Consider the following 20,607-nt stretch of genomic DNA (forward strand, 5'->3'; position numbering starts at 1 on the left):
CGTTTGAGGCTGAGTCCACCTAGGGGAGGCCCAGGACCGGTTAAAATAATCGTCACCGGTGGTGGCCGTGAGCGGGAATCGAACTCGGGACGCCGGGTTTATAGCGCAGTGCGCTAACCACTACACCACAATGCGTTACGCTTCCACGTGCGTGGGTCACGTGACAGATATGACGTCACAGATCACTTGCCGTGCAAAAAAAAATGCATTATTGAGCTCTCCCCCCCAAAAAAAGTGTTTTTTAAATTTTTGCATGGTGTACAGCCTGGAAAGTACCCACATGGCAAATTTCAAGTTTGTTGCATGTCGGGAAGTACGCTAAACATTTTGAACAGACACATTCACAACTTTGCCTTTTATATATATGGAGATGGAGATAGCCCTGTGAGCCTTGCGGCTGCATCTTGTCGCTGCATCTTGTCGCTTGCCGTCGTCGCTGCAGCTTGTCGCTTGCCGGGCGCCAGGAGGAGAGGTCACTGCAGATGAGGGAGAGAGACACGGGGAGAGAGGCAGAGAGACACGAGAGAGAGACACACGAGAGAGAGACAGAGAGACACGGGGAGAGAGGCAGAGAGACACGAGAGAGAGACACGGGGAGAGAGACAGAGACACGAGAGAGAGAGACACGAGAGAGAGACACGGGGAGAGACACGAGAGAGAGACACGGGGAGAGACACGAGAGAGACACGAGAGAGAGACACGGGGAGAGACACGAGAGAGAGAGACACGGGGAGAGACACGAGAGAGAGCGACGGGGAGAGAGGCAGAGAGACACGAGAGACACGGGGAGAGACACAAGAGAGAGAGACAGAGAGACACGAGAGAGAGAGACACGGGGAGAGAGACAGAGATACACGCCGATTAATTTCGACTTTTCGGGTTGGCACGAATATTAATTTGGGCGTCGAATTTGGGGCCTCCCTGCCCCTTCCCTCCTATCCCAGACGAGTCCCTGAGAAATAATAAAACAATAAATCAGGGGGACACGGTAAGAGAGACGGATACATAAGACACACACAGACAAATACACAGTGACACGTACACACAGTGACACGTACACACAGACACGTAAATACAGAGACAAATACACAGACAAATAGAGAGACACGTAGACACAGAGACACAGACACGTACACAGAGACACAGACACGTACACACAGACACGTACACAGAGACACGTACACACAGAGACACAGACACGTACACAGACACACGTACACATGGAGACGGAGACAGACACGTACACAGACAGAGACACGGAGACGCAGAGAGACACGGAGTGAGACGCAGAGAGACACGGAGCGAGACGCAGAGAGACACGGAGCGAGACGCAGAGAGACACGGCGCGAGACGCAGAGAGACACGGCGCGAGACGCAGAGAGACAGAGCGAGACGCAGAGAGACACGGAGCGAGACGCAGAGAGACACGGAGCGAGACGCAGAGGGACACGGAGCGAGACGCAGAGGGACACGGAGCGAGACGCAGAGAGACACGGAGTGAGATAGAGAGACACGGAGCGAGACGCAGAGGAACACGGAGCGAGACGCAGAGAGACTCGGAGCGAGACGCAGAGAGACACGGAGCGAGACGCAGAGGGACACGGAGCGAGACGCAGAGAGACTCGGAGCGAGACGCAGATAGACACGGAGCGAGACGCAGAGAGACACGGAGTGAGATAGAGGGACACGGAGCGAGACGCAGAGAGACACGGAGCGAGACGCAGAGAGACTCGGAGCGAGACGCAGAGGGACACGGAGCGAGACGCAGAGAGACACGGAGTGAGATAGAGGGACACGGAGCGAGACGCAGAGAGACACGGCGCGAGACGCAGAGAGACAGAGTGAGACAGAACGGGGATTTGGAGAGATGCACGGAGCCACCGAGACGAAGATACATAGCGACTAAAACACAGGGATACTGCATGCACATGTAGACAGGCAATGGGACACAGAGAGACACAGAGACGCAGAGAGACGACACGGAATGAGACAGAACAAGGATTTGGAGCAACGGGAGTTACGCTATCCATTGACTCACCCCAACTTCCGAAATCAGCATACTCCGTCACACAATAATTATCAACACAAGCAAACATAAACACAGTTCTAAATATGCGAATCAGGCTACGTCATCATCACACTCGGCTGCGTTTATTACGGCGGAGACGCCGTTAAGTCGGAATAATCGATCGATTGATCAATCATCTTCAGAACTGCTTTTTGCCCGTTCTTAACGTCAAACAGTCGTGATGATCGCTGCCTCTTGAGTGATGCGCGTGTCTATTCTTCACCTTGTGCGAAGAGCTTGCCTGTGTCATACTGTGTCAACTCACACGGTTCGCGCCGTATTCTTGTTGTACTGGGAAAAATTTAGTTTTCAGGTCTATGCGGCGTACAGCCGTTTCAATACGGGCGAAACATTTGTTTTGGCTATTTGTGTTTCTCCCTTGTGGTGGGACTTTGTAGGGTGAACGTTGGGATTTATAAGGGGCACGGGGGGTGACCAATAAGGTCTGAATTGGTCTGTAATACGGTAGGGCACTGATAAGGGGTTGACAGGTGTGCCGTGTTGTGTAGTTTTATGCCTAGTAGGGATTTCGTGATGCCGGGCCATGATAATGTTTGAGTGTGCTCGTGTTTAATTTTTGGCTTGCTTACGTGTGTGTTAGTCGAACTTCTTCCGCACCGTACGTAGCCAACCCGCGCCAATCGGAGGTGCCCGGGGGGAGTAGGAAGGACAACAAACTAAATTCACAACATGAAGCAGTTTTAAATAAATGAGTTTTCGATCTAGACGATTTAAAAGTGCACAGCGGTCTGTTTAGAATGTCCCTTTGTGTTCCTCAGATGGCTTCACACCTTGAATTACCGCTCGTCAAGCAAGAGTATGAAGAACGTCCAAAACCTGGGCCGTGTTGCGACTTCACGGCGATACGTGCCGATGCCGGTGAGAGTACTTATAGAACGGATCGATTATATTCGCATTTGAATCGTCATTGCAGGACAAATTGACGTCAAAATTAATCACAAAACAGGCTTCCCACTGTATTGTATAATCTGATGAGTGGTGAGGTATTGGGTGAGTTGGACCGATGAGTGTCCGGTGAGTGGTGAATGACTGTGGACTGTTAGGTGAGTGTCATGCGATTGTCACGTTATTCCCCTGTTGATAGGACGGGCTGCCCCACTCATTGTGCTTTGGGCCTCCCAGAACATCGAATCAAATCACTTTCAGCTTTTTTCCCCATCCCCACACCTATACGATGTTACGCATCATCAACGCATTTCTACAGCAACTTTGAAAAAAAAAAAACTCCAGTAAAACCTTGGATTTCGAGCATGATTCGTTCCGGAAACGTGTTTGTAATCCAAAGCGCTCGTATATCAAAGCACTTTGTATATCAGTTGTGATCACGTGACGCTCGGCAGACAAAGCGTATACGTACTACTCGTATTGCAAGACCTCGCTCGTTTATCAAATTAATATTTATTAAAAAATTGCTCGTCTTGCAAAACACTCACAGACCAAGTTACTCGCAATCCAAGGTTTTACTGTAAAGTTCAAAGTAAGACGAAGGCCAAACAAACAAATAAATTACAGTAGAACAAACCGATTATATTCGCAACATGGGTGTCCAGCTCTGAACCAATTCTTCAACTGCATCAATTCCATACACCCAGCCATCAAATTCACCATGGGAGTTGAAAAGGATGACAAGCTACCATTCTTGGATGTTTTAATCGAAAAGAAACCAGATTTCTCAATGGGACACTCTTTCTACAGGAAAGCCACCCATACGGATGCCTACCTATAACTTGACTCCCACCACCATCCATCCCAGAAGAATTCCCTCATCAAAACTCTACACCATAGAGCTCGACGCATTTCCGACCATCATCACCTAGCCAGTGAACTGGAACACGTACACCAAGTTCTCAAGATAAATGGATATTCAGACTACACAATCCGTAAAGCTATCACCCCAACCGTTGGGAAAGAACTATCTGAGGACCCAATCAAAACCATCACCTTGCCATACATAGCAGAGGTCACCAAAAATATTTCCAAAATCATGAACAAACACAAGATCCAGGTTCGATTTAACACAATACATCAATAATAAATCACGATGTTTCGATCGCAACACAATCGTCATCAAGTGGAAAGATACAGCAGTAGAACTGCTAAACATGAAAGGGCTGCTGCAACAAGAGGTTATATAGAGGTTTGAGGTGGGTGTCACCCAAGGGCAAGTAGGAGGGGTCAGAGATGGAAAGGAGTCCCGTCGCCGCACGCACGCACAACAGCTGCGTTAAAGTGGGAGATTGGCATGTTAATGTAACGAGTATAATTGGAAATGAGCACCGTCGCCGCATGCACAGCAGCTGCGTTAAAGGGAGAGATTGGCATATTAATGTAAACGAATATAATGGAAAATGTTCTCCGTTGTTGCACAAGAGCAATGTCGCCGCACGCACAGCAGCTGCGTTAAAGGGAGAGATTGGCATGTCAACGTAAAGGAGTTTAATGGCAACATAGCATCTCTGTCAGAGGACCAGGCATAGCGCCACCTCGTGGGCACACAAGCTGCGGCGTTGGCTGCTGCACAGTTAGAGGCCAGCGTATAAACGCAAGAGAACCACCGTAATGGTGGACGTGCCAGTGAGACATACAGCCTATTAAAGAGCGAGAGCTACTGTTACATTGAGGCAAAAGGGAGCAGTCGTGGCTATGTTAGTGAGACCTTAGTCTGTTAATTTAAAGACATTTAACAAGGTGATGTAATTCAGAGAGTAGGAAATAACTGCTAAACAACGGCAGGAAGGATGGAAACATCACATCAAATTATGACTTTACCTGGTTAATAACATCCTTCCAATGATTGCTCAGTTTGTACCCATCTTCTCGGTTGAAATTGTTTGTGTTTATATATCTGGATGGCTTCATGGACAAACCTTTGATGGTAGCCCGAAGGTTTGCAGAGTACCTTGTTCTCGGAAGAAAGCAATATTGTGTGAACCCACTGCATTAAAACAGTGATCAGTCATGGCAGAGGTATTAGTTCTGACGTGTTTCAAATCTGCCTTATGTTTGCGAATACAGTCCAAGACATGTCATTTCGTTTCCCGATGTAACTGCTACCGCAGACACAACTTAGTCTGTAGACACCAGAGTATTGCATGTCAGGAATCACATCCTTCACAGATGGGATCAAATCACGGATTTTGTGTACTGTGTTGAATCGAACCTGGATCTTGTGTTTGTTCGAGATTTTGGAAATCTTTTTGGTAACACCTGCTATGTATGGCGAGTAGGAATAAGAGGTTGGGTCTTCAGATGGTTCTCTCCCCATGGTTGAGGATACAGCTTTGCGGATTGTGCGGTTTGAATATCCATTCATCTTGAGGGCTTGGTGTACGTGCTCCAGTTCACTGGCTAGGTGGCGCTGGTCGGAGATGCCTTTAAAGTGCCCTATGGTGTAGGGTTTTGATGAGGGAGTTCTTCTGGGCTGGATGGTGGTGAGAATCAGGCTTTAGATAGGAATCTGTGTGAGTGGCTTTCGTAGACAGAATGTCCCACGAGCCATCAGGTCTCTTCTCGATCAAAACATCCAGGAATGGTAGCTTGCCATCATTTTCTACTTCCATGGTGAATTTGATGGATGGGTGTATGGAATTGATGTGGTTGAAAAATTGGTCCAGTGCTGTATGACCATGTGACCAGATGACGAACGTGTCATCTACTTATCTTTTCAACAAGGAAGGACGTAGGGTGGATGTCAGGATGGCATCTGTTTCAAATTTCTCCATGAAAACATTTGCTACCACTGGCGACAAGGGAGAACCCATAGGGGTACCTTCATTTTAATTGTAGAATGTACCATTCCAGGTGAAGTAAGTATTGGTAAGGCAGTGCCTTACCAAAATTGGTACATCCGGATTCAGTCCCTGTTGGACCAAGTCTTCAATGATTGCAATGGTGTCAGGCACAGGTACCTTGGTGAACAGAGAGACTATATCGACGACGGGGCTCATTTCCCATTATACTCGTTTACATTAACATGCCAATCTCTCCCTTTAACGCAGCTGTTGTGCGTGTGTAGTGGCCTTATTGACATCGGAGACTGTTTACTTGAGGCAACACGTATTTATTACAGACACTTCAATTACAGTAGCGAGTCTGATACTTGAAGAGGTAACGGCCTCTTCACCCATACTCTATAGAGGGAAGCGTTCCCCGAGCTTTAGCCCACGCTAGCTCCCTAGTTTCCTCTACCCTAGTCCTCTCCTGGGAGGCTATCTGACCTGGCCCAGCTTCGGCGCAGGTCCCAATACCAGCCACACGAGTCCGGCCCTCAGAAAGACATCGGCCCTCGCGGCTCTGGTGTCGCACCCTGGCTTGCTTTACCCGGCCCTCAAAAGGGCAGCGAGTCAAAGGAGTTCCAGGGTCTGGCTAGTCGATCTTCATTCTTCACTGGCTCTTCATCTTGACTGGGTCGAACTAACCCTCAGCTCTCCGGGTCCCACCTTTTATACTGTCTCTCACTGAGGGGCGGGGCTGGGAGGGATCACATCATCCCCCACAGCCCCCCAGGGTGGTGGCCGTAGCGGACGTGTTTGTGGCCACCGTTATACAACCGCGTGTCACCCTCCTGTAACATCTCTACACGTGCGTGTGGCGACGGGACTCCTTTCCATCTCTGACCCCGCCTACTTACCCTTGGGTGACACCCACCTCAAACCTCTACATATAACCTCTTGTTGCAGCAGCCCATTCTTGTTCAGCAGTTCTACTGCTGTATCTTTCCACCTGATGACGATTGCTTGTGTTGCGATCGAAACGTCGTGATTTATTATGTATTTTTCTACCTACGTGACTTTACCGAAAGAACCAAAGAACATGGATTCCTGCAGTCACGAAAACTTAAAATCAAGACAGTACATAAAATTTGTGATCTGATCCCATCTGTGAAGGATGTGATCCCTGACATGCAATACCCCGGCGTCTACAAACTAAGCTGTGTCTGCGGCAGTAGTTACATTGGTGAAACTAAGAGACATGTCTCGGACCGTGTTCGTGAACATAAGGCAGATCTCAAACACTGTAGGACCAATACCTCGGCCGTGGTTGATCATTGTTTTAATGCGGTGGGCTCACACGAAATTGATTTCTCTAAGACGAAGGTACTTTGCAAACCTACTGGCTATCAACAAAGATTCGTTCATGAAGCCATCCATATATACCAGGGGTCGGGAACCTATGGCTCGCGAGCCAGATGTGGCTCTTTTGATGATTGCATATGGCTCGCAGATAAAACAAAATATTCTCACTTGTTTTAATCCATCCATCGATTTTTCACTGCGCATGTCCTGTTCAGGGCTGCAGGAGCAATTGTCCATTATTTTAATTGGATGATACTGGCCTACGTTTGCCGTTGCTGGGTAAAACAGGTAAACGCCCCCTTTTGAATCAGTCTGAGACTGCGTCTGCTCGGTCATTAGCTCAAAGCTAACCCTTCGACGAAGAAGATGGCGAAAAGAAAAAAAGACGACGAGTATCGTACATTTCAGGACGAATGGACCGAAGAATTCGCCTTTGTGGAGAGAGCGGGTTCTGCGGTGTGTCTAATTTGCAATGACAAAATTACATCGTTGAAACGGTCGAATGTAAAGCGGCACTTCGACACGCGCCACGCTACCTTTGCATCAAAATACCCTGCGGGAGACAGCAGAAAGAAAGCGTGCCAAGAGCTTCTGAGCAGGGTGCAAGCTAGCCAGCAGCAACTCCGCGTATGGACCCGGCAAGGTGACTATAATTCGGCTAGCTTTGCTGGTTCTTTAGCAATAGTGAGGAACGGAAAACCATTCACAGATGGCGAGTATGCTAAAACGTTCATGCTGGATGTAGCCAATGAACTTTTTGATGATCTTCCGAACAAAGACAAGATAATCAAACGGATACAAGACATGCCTCTGTCGGCAAGAACTGTTCATGATCGTACCATCGTGATGGCAAACAAAGTGGAGGAAACGCAAGTGAAGGACATAAATGCAGCGCCGTTCTTTTCTCTGGCTTTGGATGAGTCAACAGACGTGAGCCATTTGTCGCAGTTCAGCGTGATTGCAAGATATGCTGTTGGTGACACACTGCGCGGAGAAAGTCTTGCTGTTCTGCCATTAAAAGGGTCCACAAGAGGTGAGGATTTATTCAAGTCTTTCATGGAGTTTGCTCAAGAAAAAAGTCTACCTATGGATAAACTTCTCTCAGTGTGTACTGATGGTGCTCCGTGTATGGTGGGGAAAAACAAAGGATTTGTGGCGCTTCTCCGTGAACATGAAAATAGACCCATCCTAAGTTTCCATTGCATTATACACCAGGAGGCACTTTGTGCTCAGATGTGTGACAGGCAGTTTGGCGAAGTGATGTCGCTGGTCATTCGTGTGATCAACTTTATTGTTGCCCGAGCCTTAAATGATCGCCAGTTTAAAACACTGCTGGATGAAGTTGTAAATAACTATCCTGGTCTGCTTTTGCACAGCAATGTGCGTTGGTTGTCAAGAGGGAAGGTGCTTAGCCGTTTTGCGGCTTGCCTGAACGAAATCCGGACTTTCCTTGAAATGAAAGGCGTCGGGCATCCTGAGCTAGCCGACACCGAGTGGCTCCTCAAGTTTTACTATCTCGTAGATCTGACTGAACATCTGAACCAGCTCAACGTGAAAATGCAAGGCATTGGAAATACAGTGTTATCCCTTCAACAAGCTGTATTTGCTTTTGAAAACAAGCTGGAGCTTTTCATCACGGATCTTGAAACAGGTCGTTTACTACATTTTGAAAAACTGAGCCAATTTAAAGATGCATGCACAGCAAGTGAGCCCATTCAAAACCTTGATCTCCACCAGCTAGCTGGCTGCACATCCAGTCTGCTACAGTCCTTCAAAGCACGCTTTGGAGAATTTCGTGAGCACACTCGTCTTTTTAAGTTCATCACCCATCCAAACGAGTGTTCACTGAACACAGCCGACCTGAATTACATCCCTGGTGTCTCCGTCAGAGATTTTGAGGCAGAAGTGGCTGACCTGAAGGCCTCAGACATGTGGGTGAATAAGTTCAAGTCACTGAATGAAGATTTGGAAAGAATCACACGACAGAAAGCGGAGTTGGCGAGCAAGCACATGTGGACAGAAATGAAAAAAACTCCAACCCGAAGACCAGCTGATTCTCAAAACTTGGAACGCGCTTCCTGTCACATACCACACACTGCAGCGTGTGAGTATTGCTGTATTGACCATGTTTGGATCTACGTATGCATGTGAGCAGTCATTCTCACATCTTAAAAACATCAAGTCCAACCTACGATCACGTTTAACGGATGAAAGCCTCAACGCTTGCATGAAGCTTAACCTCACCAAGTACCAACCCGACTACAAAGACATCAGCAAATCCATGCAGCACCAGAAGTCGCATTAATGGTGAGTGTTATAACAACATTATTTAAAAGAATAAATTCAGAGGCTTATTATACTGACATTTAGTTGAATTCACTTTTAAAATATATTATATGGCTCTCACTGAAATACATTTCCAATTTTTTTGCTTTCATGGCTCTCTTAGTCAAAAAGGTTCCCGACCCCTGATATATACAGACCCAGACACAATTTCAACCAAGAAGATAGGTACAAACTTAGCAATCATTGGAAGGACGTTATCAACCAGTCAAAGTCATAACTGGCTGTGATGTTCCCTTCCTGCCACCTTCCGATGTGAATTTTATTTATTTATTTTCCCCAGTGGCTTCGGCTCTCCGATTTCACATTTACAGGTTGAATTTCTCGCGCCAACGTGGCCACCTACGGACGCCAACCTTTACGTCACGGTGGCTCTGCGATCTTACATTAACATGCTAATCTCTCACATTAACATAGCCACCCGCACACTCGTTGCGGACGCTGCTCTCCAATCTTACATTAACACGCTAATCTCTCACATTAACATCACTAGCCCTGCCCACTTCATTTATTTCCCTAGGACTACACCCTATTAAACAGTCTGCATTCAGCAGCTTTCCTCCTCTTTCCTCCTGATGATGATCGCTTGTATTGTGATAGAAACGTCGTAGTTTTTTAAAATTTTGTTTGAACCATCTACGTGACTTTACCGAAAGACCCAAAGAATACGGTAGACTCTCGATTATCCGTGAGCGGTTTATCCAATTTACGGATTAACCGAGCACCTGAGATTTTGACGTAAATTAATAACTGTTTTTTCCCTTGAGCCCAAATTTATACAGGGACATTTGACTTCCGAATTTTCAGAGATATGAACAAACCTGTCTGTATGTCCAGTTGCTTGTTCGGACCGAGAGTCGTAAGTTCAACCGCCGCGAAATAGATGGTGGCATCTACGTCTGCCCAACATAAAGAACCAGTGGCATCTTCATCTACAGGAGATTTTACAACTTTTGAAGCCATTCCTCGTATTTAGTGTACACGCAGTAAAACGTGTTTGGAATCAACAGGAGTAAAGTTGGACTTACGAACAAATCGGCTTCCGAACAGACCTCTGGAACCTAACGCATTCATCAGTAGAGGAATCCTTGTGTAATAAACGACTTCCACGACAGCTTTTGACTGTTGTCTTTTTCTTAACCGAATTTCTGCACAGCTCCGCTCCTTCTCTCTCCGAGTATTTCCCATTTTTCTAACTGCTAGAAGAGGTTGAGCAGCAACGCGGTCCGGACCGAGGCTTCCCACACCGACCACGAGTCCTCCCCTGCCTCCGCTTATAGTCCTCTCCGCGGAGCTAAGCTCTGCCTCTAGCCACGCCCCCTCGTGGAACCTTCTCGATGGTTCCCGAACGTTCTCGCTGACTCCGCCCGTTACCTTTGGCCCAGATGTATCTCCGCTTAGGATTGGATACCGGTTACCCGATAGTGGCCGTGCAGTTACCCCTTGTCGCCCACTAGATGGCACTCTCTCATTTCATCTGTAATCTAATAAAACGGTTATACATATTCTTTTTGGAAATGTTTATTATAAGTTACGTGCCTAAACCAAACAAATATGTGCTCCGGTGAATTCCAAATAGACGTGATCTCCCCTACAGTGCAGGATTTACCATATCTTTACAACAGTGGGCCAAGTTTGATTTTGATTGGCGTGGCTCTGCTATCAACTTAGTGGACCGGAATCTTCTGCTGGGCAGGACCAGGAAAGTGTTACTATCGCTGAGCACATGCATCATCGTTCGGTTGATCGTGAGCGTTCGTTCTAAATCGAAAGAGTAACAAATCGAAATCATCAGTTGTGCTTCATTTTGAGTGATTTATCCGATCATATATTTTGTGAGTTTTAATTAACGAAACTATGCAATGACAAACTCAAATTTCTTAACTTAAACATAATTTATTCCGATATTAGTGTTTTTTTGCATAGTGATCCGTGGAAAATTTATATTTTTGGATTATCCGTTACTTTTTATTATCTGTGGCCATCCTACCCATCATTAACGCGGATAATCGAGAGTCTACTGTGGTTACAAAACAAGATCTATCCAAGCCGGCACATGAGATTATACAATAATTATCTTTATCGAGCGCCTTTCACACCCACTCTTTCAAATGAATATCTGCCGCTGCTTCAGTTGGATTTTACAGCACAAGAATGAGCGATCCAACTTTGGCAACACAATGAGAATTCTAATATTTGTGGGCAAAACATGCCTGTCTGGCATGTGTGATTGCCTTGTTGTGTAATGCGATAGATCTCCCATCTATCAAAGACCACGGTGCGTTTTATAAATTGTGCATGTACATTCCGTTCTCCTGTAACGCCGCGTGTTGTTTTGGCAACGCGAATTGGGTATAACGCGATTAATGTATCATTAGACCTCCTTTGCCAGTACCAAAATATAATAATAGGGTTTTCCCCCATTTTTCTGGCAACAAAACTGAAACCTTTTTACAAGGAATCATGTGTGCATTAACCACAATGCTTGTGGTCAAAATGCAAACAAAAAACACACTGATAAATTATGCTAATGTACATGCATTACTTTGATAGTGCATTGTCTTTGAGCTGTACGGCTTTTGGCGTCCTCTGGTCTAGCACCAATTGAGACCAATCAGTTGCAAGGACAATGCATATATTATCAGAGTGTGTTTTTTGTTTGCATTTGGACCACAAGTATTGTGGTAAATGCACACATGATTCCTTGTGAAAAGGTTTCAGTTTTGTTGCCAGAAAAAAGGGGAAAAACCCTATTATGCGATTAATGTATTCGGGAACACATTTTTTTATAACGCAGATGCGAATTGGATATGCAACGCGATCGAGTGAATGGAACTACCTCGCGCGAGTAGGAATAAGAGGTTGTACAGCTGCCTCGGCGTAGCATCATTGTCACATAAGGCATTGGGATGCTGCTGGATACTTCTAGACGCTACCCATGGCGCCTCAGTCTTTGTTCAGCCTGCGTTACGCATCTCACGTGTTATCGCGGACTGCTGCTTTACCCCCTATAATAATTATTATAATGTCATTTTTCCATAACGCGGTGTTCTTCAGGAACGTATCTACAGTAGTCCCTCGGTTAACAGTGACGTAATCGGTTTACGTTTTTTTGGTTAACGTTTCGCCTCCCAAAGGCCCCCATGGTTTTGACTAACGTAAAAATGTTTACTAATGGTACCGTGTTTATATTCTTGGATCTTTTGGTAAAGTGACGTAGATGGGTTATAGCCACGCGGGCGCCAATTTCGGCCTATCCGAGCGCTCGTTAAGTGGGGCTGAGCCACGCCCTCGGCCAATCAGCGATGCCCGTTTATGAGCATTTAGACCTCGACTGGCTTTGTTTGAATTTTTTTTTGTTTTGGCAGTGGAAACAGCTCTCTTGCAGACTTTTTACTTAATTTTCAACTAATAAGTGAATTCGATAAACAGTTATTTCGGTTAACAGTAGTTTTCGTGGAACGGATTAAAAACGTTAACCGAGGGACTACTGTACTGCATTATAGGAGAACAGACTGAAGATATGTTGAACTTCTTTCGCACCACACGTAGCTAACCATGCTAATTGGAGTTGCGGGGGGAAGGACAACAAACTATGGGTCTCTGTGTGAGTCTATGAGTCTGTGAGTGTACAGGTCTCTGTGTGAGTCTATGGGTCTCTGTAAATGTTTTTATGTTGAAATTATTTCGCACTGTACATAGCCAACCGCGCTAATCGGAGGTGATTTCTTTTTCAATGTTGTTAAAGCTGAAGAAGTTAACGAGAGACCGCAGGGGCTGGGGGATTCCCGTGGATGTGTATCCACTCCGGAGCAAAAGCTGATCAAGGTGGAGATGTGGGCAGAAGATGTGAAACAGTTCATCGAGGTGGAGTTGCTCGAGGAGAACATTGGTCAAGGTGAGTCCCTCTGAGAGCATTCCAGAGACGATAAAATAATTTATTGTTTGTTCTACCACGAGTCATATCCCAGTCAAAGCGAAAGAGTCTAGGAGGTTGTGTTGAGCCGTGGAGGGGCGATTAGATTAAGACACTTTAAGGTAGTAATGCTTCTATCCCATCTAAGTATAACCAAACTAAATAGCTAATGTATTCTAGACATGGAGCTAGGCTGTTTACCTGACTACCAGTGGCGAGATGTTAACTCCCTCGCCTGGTATACAGGAGGTTTTTGGGTTCAATCCCGACCTTGACGCCTGCTATATATTTTGAAATCACATGTTCTCCCCGTGGTCGTGTGGATTTTTCTCCGGGTCCTCCAGTTTTTCCCTCCACATTTAGAATCAACATCACGCATTCAGAGCATTTGGCTGCTATACATTTCCACGTGACAAGCCACTTCGTTGGGTTATCATAATGTGATAGCCAGGTTGCTTCTGAAAAAGAGCTACGTAGCTCAGTGGGGCCTTACCTGGGGAAAAAAATATATTTATTTGAATTTTTTGGTTGAGCCAGCATTTATTAATGACATAAAACACTTGCAAGTAATCTTCATAAGCACTGCAATTGCACTCCGCCAGTGGCATCACGGCGGGGGCGTTTTGAAACGCGTGGGGAGTCGTGCCGCTGAGGCCCTCGCTGTTTTATTTAATTCTTTGCCTCCCAACCAATGCATCCGCGTTCGTTTGTTTTTCTTCTTTCGAAAACGTTTCCCGCAGACGAAGACGAGGAAGTGGAACTCCTGTGCAAGGAGTGCGCGAAGGACTTTGGCGCGTGCCTACAGACGAGCGTGGGCGAGGTGGATCGCGCCTCCTGCCGGACCCAGCGAGCCTGCGCCAAGTGCGGCAAGACGCTCGACAGCGCCACGTGGTGCGTCAATATTCTGCGTAGGAGGAGGAGCAGGACGGCGACAAGCGCCGGAGAGGAGAGATGCCTGCAAGCGACGCCCCCCAGGAAGGCGCCCAAACCGGACGACAAGTTGTCGGGAGGTCGCGACGCGACGGGCGCCAACGACGAGAGGAAGCACGCGTGCCTGGAGTGCGGCAAGGGCTTCTCGCATCAGTACGGGTTAAACCGGCACCTCAGGACGCACACGGGCGAGAAGCCGCACACCTGCGCCGAGTGCGGGAAGGGGTTCGCGGAGCCCTCCGACCTGAAGAAGCACTCGATAATGCACACGGGCGAGGCGCCGCACGTGTGCCGGGAGTGCGGCAAGGGGTTCTCGCGGCGTTCCAATCTGGATGCGCACTCGCGGACGCACACCGGCGAGAGGCCGCACGAGTGCCCGCAGTGCGGCAAGCGCTTCTCGCACCGCTTCCACCTGGAGACGCACGCCAGGACGCACACGGGAGAGAGGCCGCACGAGTGCCCGCAGTGCGGCAAGCGCTTCTCGCACCGCTTCCACCTGGAGACGCACTCGCGGACGCACACCGGCGAGAGGCCGTACGCGTGCCGGGACTGCGGCAAGGGCTTCTCGCAGAGCTCGCACCTGAAGATGCACTCGTTGACGCACACGGGCGAGAAGCCGCACGTGTGCAAGGAGTGCGGCAGCGGCTTTTCGCAGCGCTCCGATCTCAAGAAGCACTCGATAACGCACACGGGCGAGAAGCCGCACGTGTGCGACGAGTGCGGGCGGGGATTCTCGCTGCCCTGCAACTTGAAGAAGCACGCGCTGACGCACACCGGCGAGAAGCCGCACGTGTGCAAAGATTGCGGCAGGGCCTTCTCAATCCCCTCCCACTTGAAGAAGCACTCCAAGGTGCACGCCGGCGAGGAGCAGTACATGTGCCAGGATTGCGGCAAGGGGTTTTTGCAGATCGATGCTCTGAAGAAGCATTTCTTTAGCACGCATATCGGCGAGTGAGGAAAGCCCTCGACGCCCACGTAGTTTGCGTTTTTTTTGGGGTGGAACGCAGCGGCGAAGGTGAACGTGCAAAGAGAGAGGGGTGTTTTTTTTATCGATTTTCAAATCAGTTTTATTGTCGGCAGTTTTCTGTCCCCCCCCCCCTTTCCGTTGTTTGTTCATTATGGAATTTAACATTTTAGTTTTTTATCGAACAAGTTAACGTTGATTGTGGTTGAATAAAGTTCACGAAAGGATAGCGTAAATAGAAATGTTGTTAAACCCGCCACCACCCGACCACAGCCAATCAGTGAGGTTTGTTGCGTAAACAAAACTTGCCAATTCGTTACTGCTTCAGCACTAACCGGTTGTGTGTTGGAGAGTAAACCCACAACATTTACAATTCGAGTACCGTGAGGTTTCAAAAAACCAGCCTCGTCAGGCGATTTTCCAGAATAGAATTACGTAGTCTAACCCAAACAAAAACAACCTTTAATATGAATAATATTGGTCGGGAAAGCCTCACTACTACTGCGTGCTAAACATCAAAGTGGTGGCATGTACGCTTGTAATTCAGCATTGTGGAGGCGTGGGCTGGTGAATCTCCCAAATGCTGTGAAACTCCCCCCTGTGTACATTGAGTAGGATCCATACAGAATCAGAATATTTATTCTAGAGGAATCCGATGAGCTATAAAACTTTTGTTCACAGATGCTCAGTAGGGGCACGGAGTAAGAACGTTACAACAACAAACAGTACAAAAACATGATAGGGGTACAAGAAAGATAAACAAATCACCCAAAGACATACAAATAAAACTAAACCATCCCCATCCTAGTACTGAGGTATTAACTTATTTTTCAGAAGCGACTGGCCACAAATGATTGCTCAACAAAGTGGCCCTGTATTTGGACATTTATACAATCAAAATCATCTAAATAATCTCAAGGCATGTTTATAAATGTGGAGGGGAAAACCAGAGGACCCTGGCTCGCGAGAAGGTGGTACAGCATAACGTGTGTGAACCCTGCCTCTTACGTCTGTATGAGGAAGAGAGTTTTTCCCCTTCGCACGCGTGAGTGTTCTCCGAGTGCTCCGATCTCCCACACCCAAGAACTCGTTAACCCATTCCTGTTCCGATGACATACGAGTACGTCGTAAAAACTAACACTGAAGAAAGGCCAAGCGGGATGGCGTGTGGCACCGGTCTGGTGCCAACTATCGTAGTGTGGTGGTCATGTCACTACGGTTCTCTGCGGTGAGTACATTGGATTCCATGGTGGTGAGATGTTAACCACCTCGCCTGGTATACAGGAGATTGTGGGCTCAATCCCGACCCTGACGCCTGCTGTGATATTTGGAGTTTGCATGTTCTCCCAGGTTTTTCCCTCCACATTTTGAATCAACATGCGTTTAGAGTATTTAGCTGCTGTAAATTTCCACATGATAGGCCACTTTATTGAACTATAATTTGTGGCCAAGTCGCGTCTGAAAATAGAGCTATATTGCTCGGTGAACCTTACCTGGTAAAATAAACAAAAATGTTTAGTTTTAGTTGCTGCTTTTAAAAACAATGGCGCTTCGCTTCTACGCTTCTCCAAACGCTGAGCCTCTCGCGCGTTCCGAGACTCGATGGCGAACTGGGACGCCCCCCCCCCCCAACACATCCTGCAAATTGCAGACGTATCAGAACGGGGAAAGGGTTAACTGGCCGATGAACACCTTAACATGTAGAGGACCACACGGCTTGGGCAAATTGTTGGCACCGGCACACCACGTGATCTCTCCCTCCCTGCTCGTCCGCGGTTCCTCTCCGCGCCTCTTCGAGTCGCTCACCGTCGGAACAAGAGGGCAAACGCCCCGTGGCGAAATTAGCGAATTCTAATTAATATAAGATTTTTAAAACCTCATCGCCACGCCGACGTTTTACATCGACGAACTAACGGGAAGGAGTTCCAGGCAGCGCCAATATTTGGAGGTATTTTTTGATAACCGGCGCGTTGATCCGATGGGTTTTCGGCTGCGGTTCGGGTACACCGAAATAAAATTTTAACCATTCACCGGTTTAAACGACTCGAAATGAGTTTTAAAGGTTCGGATGTGGACAACCGTTGTGGAAACCGGTTTGAAACGGTTCTAACTTGCATATTTTCTCAAAATTATAAAAAGAAAGACCTGCCATGTCGCTTACATTTCAGGATTATACATATACACTGGATTTCATACTTTAAGGAATATTTTATGGTTGTGTAGTATCCTGTAATTAATGCTACCGTTAACCCCCTGAATATTAAAATGTACTGTTAAAGATTGTAAATGTGCCCATCTTTAGCCCTACATCTTTCTCTGTATGCGTGTGTATGTATGTGACTTGTATGTGTGTGCATGGGTAGCGGTAGTGTAGAGGTTAGCGCTCTGTGCTACGAACCCAGCTACCCGAGTTTGATTCCCACACACGGCCAACAACAGTGACGATTATCTGAACTGGTCCTGGGCTTCCTCTAGGTCGACTCAGCCTCAAATGAGTACCTGGTGCGGTGTGTAAACATCGCCAATGGGGGAGACAAAGGCGGCCGGGCGTGGTGCTGGCCACCCACCCCCTCGTGTGCTGTGCCGGTCTTCATAGATGCTCGTTAACAGCACTTGCCCTAACAGTTCCGTTACAGGTTATATGGGGGATCTTTTACCTTTTTATTGTACGTCTGTATGTGGCCGAGTGTGACCATCTGACGCTCAGCCCTCGTGTTGACTATATGTGGCTGACTGATGTGCCAATCTGTTGAGGAAGTACAAGGAGCGATACAAAGTCTGAGACCAGGAAAAGCGCCGGGGGCAGAGATAAGACCCCAAGCGAACTGTTCAGGGAGGGTGGCGTCTGTGTGCAGACTGCACGACATGATATCATCGCAATTGTCTGCATCACAGCAGTGACGTGCGGTGAGGTCAATGGCTGGGGAGGCACTGGCTAGTGTCAGAGCCAGATTCACACACTGAGGGGGGCGTGTTAGACACATCCCCCTCAGTGAGGCAGATGTGATAGCCGCTCAGGGGAGGCAGGGGAAGCACAGCCTCACCTGTCATACTGTAATGAAAATAGCTGTTACGAAAAGTAAAACATAATAAACTAAAAGTCACGTAGGTATAAAATGAAATCAATCACGACGTTTCGATCGCAGCACAAGCGGTCGTCCTCAGGCGGAAAAAATAGAATCCAGCAGTGGAACTGCTGAACCAGCGAGAGGGCAGTTACAACAAGGCTATATACGTGGTGATGGCCAAGCAAGCGGGGTCTGAGCTGGGAAGGAATTCCATCCACGGGAGCAAGCACATCAGTTGTGATAATGGGGGAGATTAGGGAGAGAGGGATTAGGGAGGGAGATTAGCATGAATGAGCTTCTGTCGCGGCGTAAGAGTATCATCCCCGCATATGCGCACAGCAGCAGTGTTAATGAGAGATTAGCACCATGAGAGTGCATTCCAAAGGACATGTGAGCATGAGAGTGCAATCCCAAGGACATGTGAGCATGAGAGTGCAATCCAAAGGGCATGAGAGTGCAAACCAAAGGACATGTGAGCATGAGAGTGCAATCCAAAGGACATGTGAGCATGAGAGTGCAATTCAGCGGATGAACCTGCGGTCGCAGGAACCACTCTATGGGCCAACTCCAACCACTGACCTGGTCAGAGCGTCCCATCGGCCCGATCAAAGTCCGAACCCTCCCGCACCGACGCACGACGGGAACGAAAACCGACCGAACGAGATGGGTGAGGTGGATTCAGGGGCCGAGTGTGTAGTGGAGTGGAGAACGGTTGGGCGTCAGACGGCGGTGTTCCAGGGAGGCGGCGTTGTACGCGGCAGCCCGATGAGACGTGTCCCTTTAGGCCGCAGTTGTAGCACATGAGGCCGCTCCCTGGATGAGGAGATGTCTTCCGCCGTCATTCATCCTTGATTTAAAGCTTTTGTGACTGCAGAGATTCATATTCTTGGTTCTTTCGAAAGAACCAAGAATATATCATTCATCCTGTCGCCCGATGCAATCCCCGTGCCGGCCTCCGCCTTGGGTCGATGCGCAGGCTTGGGCGGGCTCCACGTCTTTGGGTGTATCACGTGCCTCACAAGGCGTGGTACACGCCGCCAACCCCTTGTGCCGTTGCAAGAGCAGGTGCGCCTGGATGCATCTTGCAACCTTGATGGAGGATAGATCGTCGTTGTCGACAGCTGGCAGAATGACATTGAGGTCTTTTGAGGACCATCGAGTCCACTCCGTTGTGGTCCAGTCTTGGAAAGGCAGCCTTAGCTAGTGCCATAAGTGCGCTACGGAAGGCAAGGGGTGTCTTGGCCTCTCCCATCCTCCGCGCAGCGAACTTATGACACACATTTGACGGCGGATCATAGATCGCCGCCATTTGGTCAAAGGCTTGATTTAGCGTGGCCCTCTCCAACGGCGGGATGGTGAGAAACTGCCAAGGCGTCGTCGTCAAGTGCGGCGCACAGCGCTCTCAGCGCCTCCGCCTCCGTCCACCCTGCCAAGTCGCTGTTTGTTCAGAACCGCCGCTTGAAGGCCACCCAGTTGCCTCCGGCGGCTATGAATACTTTAGCGAAGGGCAGTCGTCGCCAGAGAGATGGGATGTCCACAGGTGCACTTCAGATTTGGCGGGCACCTCGCTCCGCTCCTCCATCAAAATAGTCGCATACGCGGGCTGCGCAACGGAGGTTCCCTTTTGGTGGGAAATGGCGGCGGGATGTTCCATCCCACACGGCTCCGTTGCTCTCTCTTCCCCCGCTGGCTCCTCACGATGGAGCTCCGCGACGATGGACGCCGCGGCTTGGAGGAGTTCAGCGAGGCGGGAGTGTGCTGTACGGCGCTCCCTCCCCGACGGCAGTGAGCTGTCACATGGACGGTGGAAGCGCTGCTCTGCCGACCGGCCCCTTACTTCCCTTCTCCGGGGTTGCCATCCCCTCCCCCCCGCCATTCTCTCGCCCCCTTGCAGCCGATCTCTCGAGTGCTGCCGCGATGGTCCACTTTACTCCAGTGACCCGAGTGCTGCCGCGGTGGTCCACTTTCTGCCCCGCTCCCTCTCTCCCCCCACCTCCTTTCTCCCCCCCCCCTACTACCGAGGCCTATATAACCTCGTGCCACGGCAGATCTCTCGCCTACATCAGCAGTTTTTTCTTGCTGTGGTTGTCCCACCTGATGACGGTCGCTTGTGTTGCGATCTAAATGTCATGATTCATTATTTTTCTACCTACGTGACTTTACCGAAAGAACCAACGAGTATGAGGGATGAGGTCTTCATCCTCATCGTCCGACGTCCTGGT

At 48.4% G+C, this 20,607-nt stretch overlaps 1 protein-coding gene across 1 annotated transcript; it reads left to right on the plus strand.

Moving 5' to 3' along the window:
* The first annotated feature begins 403 nt into the window (after positions 1 to 403).
* LOC116955927 (uncharacterized) lies at positions 404 to 17,604 on the plus strand. The gene is made up of 4 exons (XM_076053734.1): positions 404 to 472; positions 2,848 to 2,947; positions 13,256 to 13,405; positions 14,164 to 17,604. The coding sequence occupies exons 2-4, from the start codon at positions 2,848 to 2,850 to the stop codon at positions 15,306 to 15,308; spliced, it is 1,395 nt and encodes a 464-aa protein (XP_075909849.1). The 5' UTR covers positions 404 to 472; the 3' UTR covers positions 15,309 to 17,604.
* Positions 17,605 to 20,607: the final 3,003 nt, after the last annotated feature.

Source organism: Petromyzon marinus, chromosome 62, assembly GCF_048934315.1.
Source record: "Petromyzon marinus isolate PM22_M1 ecotype Great Lakes invasive population chromosome 62, UKy_Petmar_22M1.pri1.0, whole genome shotgun sequence".
Lineage (NCBI taxonomy): Eukaryota > Metazoa > Chordata > Hyperoartia > Petromyzontiformes > Petromyzontidae > Petromyzon > Petromyzon marinus.

Coding starts and splice junctions, on each gene's coding strand:
- LOC116955927 (XM_076053734.1), top strand. CDS start 2,848: ATGGCTTCACACCTTGAATTACCGCTCGTCAAGCAAGAGTATGAAGAA. Junction 2,948..13,255: donor GGCGATACGTGCCGATGCCG/GTGAGAGTACTT, acceptor ATGTTGTTAAAG/CTGAAGAAGTTAACGAGAGA. Junction 13,406..14,163: donor CGAGGAGAACATTGGTCAAG/GTGAGTCCCTCT, acceptor CGTTTCCCGCAG/ACGAAGACGAGGAAGTGGAA.